Source organism: Rhagoletis pomonella, unplaced genomic scaffold (assembly GCF_013731165.1).
Source record: "Rhagoletis pomonella isolate Grant_MI unplaced genomic scaffold, Rhpom_1.0 Rhpom_scaffold_00007, whole genome shotgun sequence".
In the NCBI taxonomy this organism is placed as follows: Eukaryota; Metazoa; Arthropoda; class Insecta; order Diptera; family Tephritidae; genus Rhagoletis; species Rhagoletis pomonella.
The window spans coordinates 37,152,126-37,160,058 of NW_023458561.1; the positions used below are offsets into that span (position 1 = coordinate 37,152,126).

The following is a 7,933-nucleotide window of genomic DNA, read 5'->3' on the forward strand; positions in this document are numbered from 1 at the left end:
TTAATAGGTAATTTTCCGCACCTTTTGGTCCTTATGCACAAAAAAAATATTATTTCTCAATTGTACATAGTTTTATATCTGACACCTATATTGTCATTCTACATTGTACTGAATTGTTTAAATAATTTTTTTTTTTAAATAATCATATTTTTGAAATTTCAAAGTCCTTAAAAAAATCCTCACATTAGAGGGAAAAACTAAAAACTCTGTTATAGTATATTTGGCCCCTGGCTTTGCGAAACCCTCTTCTATGAGCTCATCGAGAGCGCCTACGAAGACTGACACCATCGCGATATAAAGGTCGTGATGCCAAAGGTAGGATAGGCAAAATAGGGGTATCCACGACGAAACATAACACGATAGCACAGTGGCAGGCTGATCGACTTCATCGGGTCCGAAGGACCGCATCTCCCAATCGCTGCGTATCGCTGCCGAAGGAGTAGTCGAATGCCAGCGCTCAACGGCTGCAGTGAAAAAATATACCGCCTACAAGGCAACGCTGCGATCTGACGCAACGCGAGCTAAATATGTATGTGGGATTGATATAGAGAGCTGAAGAGCGGCTAAATATTTGAGTGTGGAGATTTTCCGATAGTTCTATCAAAATGTAAGGCGTCTTCTGAAAGGTTGAAAACCCGCTTCAAAACCAATATGGAAGTCGAGGAAGACAGAATCGATGTATCACCACCCGGCTATGCCGAGGCAACAATAGTAATTTCTCGGCTGGAAAACAACAAACCTGCAGGAGTTGACGGCGGAGAGGAGCTGATAAGGTGCATGCATAAACTCGCATGCAGAATATGGTCAGGTGAACGCATGCCCGACGACTGGAATTTAAGTGTGCTCTGTCAAATCCACAAGAAAGACAACCCCGCCATACGCGCCAACTAACGCGGGACGATAGTGTTAACGACTGAAGCTCACTGTTAGCAAATTTATTGGGCATCAGTGTAGCTTTAGACCTAGCAAATCCGCCATAGACCAGTTATCCACAATGCGCTAAATCTTAGAAAAGTCCCGCGAGAAAAGGAGTTGCCTATTTGTCACGATTTCAGAATTCGGTATCCACGCGAAACTGATACGGATGTGTAAAGTCACGTTTAGCCTTTGCTACCAAACGGGGTTTAAGGCAGGGTGACACCCTTTCATACGATTTCTTTAATCTGATATTGGAGACGAAAACAAGCGCTGTAGAACTGAACAGCTCAGGCACAATACTTCACAAGAGCGTTCGATAGGAACCGCGAAGCCTGTTCTGCCTTTTCCCAAGATAGATAAGGTCTGGTGGTACAAGACCAAGTATCTCCTGTCATCAAACAAACAATCAGCACATTCGCGCCCTGGTGAAGGTTATAATTCCGAGCACGTAGGAAATTTCGTCTACTTGGGAACCAGCACCGATAATAATGTCACTGTCGAAAACACAGAATCGCTGTTGCCAGCAAGTGCTACTTTCGACTGGGTGGGCAATTTCAGAAGTAAAGGCCTCTCTCGACGTACGAAAGCCACACTCCATAAGTCACTCCTCATGCCTATGTTGGAATATGGCGCAAAGGCATGGTCAATGACAACATCTGATGAGGCGGATCTTGGAGTATTCAAGAGAAAGATCTTGCAGAAGATTTACGGGCCTTTACGGGTTGGCGAGGGCGACTAGCGCAGACGATGGAACGATGAGCTGTATGAACTTTACAACGACATACAGTGCCATAGTGCAGCTAATTAAAATACAGTGGCTCCGCTGGCTTGACCATGTCGTTCGAATGGGCACCGATGCTCCAGCTCTGAAAGTATTCAACACGGAATCCGATGGTGATAGCAGAGCATATGGAGAGACCAAGAGTCGTTGCATAAAAAATTTACTACGCGTCTAAAGCTAAACGACCGTGCAGATTGCTTAACGGAAAATGCTCCCATGTAACACGACAAAAACAAGTAACTGGTCTTTTGTAAAGTGAAAAAAACTAAGTTTTTGGGTAGCAAATTTGTATTTGAAGTTTACTGTATGGCTGCTAACAAGATAACAGATAGAACAAAAAATTGATATAAGTGCCTAAAAGAATGATTTATCAAATATTCGGAAATATTGAGTACATACAACAAAAGCAACCAATTACTTGTCTTTGTCGTGTCACGGGAGTGCTGTGTTACGATAAAGTTATAAAATAAAAAGATTATACGATTTACTTAAAAAAATATAAATATATATACATATCTATGTATATATTTTGAATATAGAGCTTTAGGCACTGAAATACACACACGCTCTCCTACAAGCTTTCAAAGCCATCGTGTGGCAATATCAATGGGAAGTTACCAGTTACCAGAAACAATATCTATGTAGGCGCGACTGCTAACACCGGGCGCCTACATGCCTGCTATGTACGGCTGCATGTGCAGAAATTTCCTTTATGCAATTTATGAAATTTCTGTACGTGCACTTCTCAACTGCCATGTAATTGAACTTTCTTACATTTTAATAAGATGGCAATTCAAAGTATGCTCGGCCTAGTCTGATGCATCCTCCGCAGACTGTAGTGGACTTTACCATTGTCCACAGTGCCTACCCACTTTTTCGCACTAGTAAATGTTTTTTTTTTTTTTATATAAATACGTGCAAACATACTGGTCTTCCCTCTAACTCAGTTATTCACTATCAATCGAACTTTTTTAAAGCGAAAACTTTTTACTTAAAATTATTTAAATATACAACAATAAAAACCCAACAAAATAATAAACATTTTAGCAACCAATTCAAAAATATATTTACAAAATATAAATACCATTTAGCAGCCAATTAGCACAAAATACAAACAAAACGAAAGTGTAAGTAATGAGCAGCCATACCATAATTTTAACATCTTAAGCATCATATCACTGTATTTCAGTACTGTTAGTAATTTTGGTGTTTTGGCAATATTAATATAAGTATTTTTGATGTGAATAAGTTATCGAATATGATTATGAATATATAATGGAAAAGGAAAATATCTTACATATATGTATGTGATAATAAAAGGTATATATAATTATAGGAAAACAGGGCAATGAAACGCTGACACTGATTACTACATACAAATTTATGTATGTACATATGTATACCCACATACGAATTTAAAAAGTATGCCCATTAGAGTGGCTCGCGAACCATACAAATCAATGATGCAAACTTTCTACGAAACTCGCAAAAATTTTGCGAATTTAAAAAAATACTACCGAAATTTCAAAGTTTTTAGTCAGATTTTTTTAAGAATTATAACTAGTAATTTTTGAGCTTAAAACTAAGCCGAATTCAGTTCTCCTAAAAAAATTTAATGGTTAATTTCTTCATCATCCAATGATAGGATCTGGACCAAATTAGTATGGGCCCATCTGTTTTATTGCAGAAATCGGTTAATGTGGTCCTCCTCCTTTTTTTGAAGTCGGTTAAAAATAAACTTTTTTCATGCGTGATTTGGAAGAGAACCGGCAATATCGCCAGCAAAGAACAGTCAAAAGTCAAGGCACTTAAAACTTTCACTTTTGCCAGTTTACGAATTCCGTTGAAAATATGTAATATTGATTTATATGGTTTTTGTTATTAAATGGGCTATATATTAAATAAAAATTTACGAAAAAGTTCATGGAACAGATTTTGAGTATCGCGAAGAAACTAAACCACGAATACTTCTGTGAGTGACTGTACATACAGTCAGCGTGAAAAATATGCACACCCTGCAGTTTTGACGATTTTATTTATTTATATTTTCCATACCAAATTTTTCTTATATTTATATAAAAATATGGTTCATTAAACAGCAAAAACCGCAAGAATCCCTTTTTTTACTTTCTTACAGGGCTTGGAAAAATGCAAGAAATTTTCATTGTAATTGATAATTTCTCAATTCGATTTCTTAAAAAAAATTTTAGTATGCAGTTTAAATTTTAATGAGAATGTCAAGTGGCTAATAATTACCATTGATTTTTGAGATTTTTTCGCTGGGGGAGTTGTGTACCTTCTTTCATATAAAATAGGGCGGTGTACAGCGCTCAAGAAAAATCACAAGAAATATGTTCCATTTTTTTTTTTGCTTGAAAAAGTACTGTAAATTTTCTTAAAAAAATAAATATACAAACATTCTTTTCTAGAAAGCTGCAAACTGATTCAGGGAATTGTGATGGTGTTATATGAATTTTTCGTTTTTCTTGACAGCTGCAAACAGCCCTTATATGAAAGAAATGCGTTAAGTAATGGTTCTAAGAAAAACTTCCTTGAAACTTGGACTTTATTACACTAAAATTTTATGAGCTACAAAACTGCCTACCCTAAATTTTAAATTTTTTGGTATTTTATGTATTTTCTCCGAGTTCGATTAAGAAAATTGATTCTCGTGAGTTTTTCTGTTGAATAAACCACATTTTTATAAAAAAAATTGATGTGCAAAATATAAACAAATAAAATTATCAAAACGTGAGGGTATCCATATTTTTGCGGCTGATTGTATCTGCATGAGCATACATAAAAAAAAAATAGATATGCATACATATGTACGTACATTCGGACATATTCACAAGAAGATTTATTAATCTATATTTGCACAGCAGACAAAGGATTAGAGTACTAGACATAAAAAGAAAAAGTATATTCAAACGATGGTTAATACATACAAAAGGTTACACAGATTGATTAAAAAAAAGTTTAGAAAAATTTAAATACGAATTTGATGCGTATGCTAGTATGAGAAACAATAGATTAGCAGTTAGGAGTAGAGATAGGACGAGAATTACAACAAAAATATTTGGAAAATGGAAAAAAAATAAATTTAGTCACCAGCAACCAATCGCGGTAAATATACACATGTATGCTACATACAAATGTATAAGAAAAAACATTATAGAGAAAAGTTTTGTATGCATTCAATTCGCATAATCACACATACACACATACTATCTATGTATATAGAAAGTTTAAAAGTTTTAGTTTAACTATTTTCGTAATTCACACTACAACACAGTTAACTACTATTCGGACATGTTTACACGGGATTTAATAGAATTTAAGGGGATAACAAGAGTTTTTGTTTTGTCAGAATTTACTACCTTGTCTTGATTATTGTTACTGCTTATCCTACACTTGAAGGAAATTGATCTTTTCGCTTTTGTTAGCGCATTCTAGGGAATGTGTCGCAGTAGTAGTAATAATAGTAGTAGAAGTAGTAGTAGAAGTGGTAGTGGTAGTAGTAGATGTTATTTTTATTTTATTTTCGTTTTTTTGTTTCAAGTAGTCGTTATAGTAGGAGCGGTTTAAACAGCAACGCAGCAGCAGAACAAATACAGTAAGGGTTGTAAAAATGTAGTTCAAAATATTATAGTAAATCATAAATTTTGTTTTCTAAATTTAGAAATATCGAAATAAAATTTACTTAAATGCAGTTATGAAATGTTGAATAAGTATTCATAACAATTAAATAGGTATACTGAATTAAGTACCAACTTTTTATATTTTTTAACAGCACTTTAAAGCAAAAATTTTAAGTGAATATTTAATTTATTTTGGCGACGAAATTTACTAAAATTACGCAAATCTTATTTCATCACTTTGATTACTTTCAACGTAGATAATATGTACAAACAACAATGAAGAGGATAGAATTTTTTTCAACTAATCGCAAGTTCAGTGGAAAATTGAACAGTTTAAAAACAAATTTTTAAGACTTATTTTAAAATGTTTAACAAAGGAACATTACTTATTAGGAGTATTATGGAAAAAATTATCTAATTATTAAATAACAAACAAATAATGTACGTCCATATAATGGAATCGTACTCTAGTACATACCTCTGCATCGGGCTGCGAACGATCCGAATCGTCGTTGTCCAAATTTTGATTCTCCAAGTGCTCTTCTTCGGTTTGTGGCATTTGTTGTAGCTCTTCTTTGGATTTGAAATCCAAATGTCTGATATAAACGGGTATCAAAAGACCTAAGATAACCTAGAAGTAAAAAAATAAATAAATCATACACATAAATTCACATTAGGAAAAAATCAAGAGATTTCGTCATTTAAGGACCACCCTAATGTACATATGCTCAAGTGCTTTCTGACCAAAGAGCTTTCATCATGAAAGCCAGCAAGGCAGCTTTTTGTGTAAGACTTTCGTGCCAGAATAAACAAAATCATTCAACCCATCCTGATGAGCGCTTGCGGATTGACATTAGCCTTCTTCATAACTTTCGTGATTGGTTGCAGGCGTTTTTTCAATTAGAGTAGTGGTTACCGTACAAAATCACTTGCCATCGCACATGTCAACGCTTCTAAAGTCCAAGTGCAGCTCCTACGGGGGTTAGACTCCCACAACTTAAGCTACCTTAAACTCTCTACTTAAGTTCATATTTTAACAATTCAAAGTAAGAACAAGTAATTTTTAAGCAAAAAAAACAAAACCGACTTCAAACCTCATATAAAAATTCAAAAGTACCGTCAATTGCTTTATGACCAAATTAGTATGAGGGAAAAAAAAAACAGAAATCGGTTAACGTGGTCTGAAGTTATGCGGTAACATACAAAAAAAAATAAAAAAATATTCTGACGATTTGATAACCTCCTCATTTTTTTGAAGTCAGTTACAAGTTTGAGTTTTTAACTTACCTTAAAATTTGTATTTTTACGCGTTCGCAAACCGCCCATCCACAAATCGGCCAATATCACTTGACTGCTCGGATGTGCCAGAAGTGCACGATGATTGGCGGCCACCGCCAGGGAAAGGCAACTTTGGTTCGACCATGAGTGCAGTTCACATGTCAACAGTCGTTGAGCCTTCTCCCCATCTGTGCGATAGCTGAAATCTAGTAACTTGATGCCTGCAAACGAATAGAACAGTTAAAGTGATTGAAAGCTTTTGGAGAGGAAAAGAAATGATAAAAAGCCATTCTCAAAAAAGTAATGGCCAATTCATAGCGAATACAATGATTGAAAGCATACTGAAAGGAAGCCACCTAATAGGTAATAAATTCAAGCGGCTTGCACACTTGAATTGGCTTACTTTGTGGTTACTAGAAATGGCAATTCACTACCTGTTCTCATACATTTCTAGTAACTAAGCGCTTCCACTAACAAATATGCACTTAGACGTGGCAAAAGGATGCTCAACCAATAGACACTTGCGATCAGCTTTAAATGAATCACACAAAATTACACACACACACACACACACACACGCACACACGCACACACACACACACACACACGTAGCCTTTTACCAACCTTTGCTTTCGAATTCCTTTGCATATGCGCGCAATTCATCATAGATTTCCGTATCTAAATCATCCTCGGCCGCCTCGTGCGCCATTGCCTTGTACAGCTTGCAGGCCACCAAGGATTTCGCTAGCGCCTCCTCACCGTGCGTCCACATAAGCAACGCCATTTGTTGGCGTTTCGTTAGCACTGCCCAAATCTAGAAGTAGAAAAAAACGCTTAACTTTTAAAAGCGTGCTAATAATATTTGTGGGGAAAAAACTCTCCTCAAAGCTGTAAGTGCAGACGACTTGAGTGCGGCGGTAATGGCTGCAGCAACTTACCAACCCAACTACCTTTGAAAAGAATTATTTCAACATCTAATTTATGTTGCATAAAATTATTACCGCTAGAGAAATTGTTGAATTCCATGCGCTTGAGCCATTTACACCCTTGCACCCATTTCTGCATAAATACTTACAGTCAGCGTCAAAAGTATGAATACCCCGACCTTTTGACGATTTTATTTATTTATATTCTCCACACAAAATTTTTCTTGTTTTCTATAAGAATAAAGTTCATTCAGCAACAAAAACCAGCAGAATAATTTTTTTTTTTTTTTATTTTCATAACGAACTCGGAAAATTCATGAAATACCAAAACATTTTCCTCAAATTTTTCAACTTTTCAATTCGATTTCTTAGAAAAATTGACGCTTTGT

The 7,933-nt window shown here is 35.5% G+C and overlaps 1 protein-coding gene across 1 annotated transcript in view; it reads right to left on the reverse strand.

Annotated features, from left to right (window-relative positions):
- Positions 1-7,933, reverse strand: part of LOC118743799 (transient receptor potential cation channel trpm) — a gene marked incomplete at its 5' end in the record, with an annotated part of 161,503 nt that overhangs the window by 77,789 nt on the left and 75,781 nt on the right. The window contains 3 exon segments of the mRNA XM_036476564.1: positions 5,819-5,971; positions 6,628-6,839; positions 7,243-7,432. Of these exon segments, the coding sequence (XP_036332457.1) occupies positions 5,819-5,971; positions 6,628-6,839; positions 7,243-7,432 (555 nt within the window).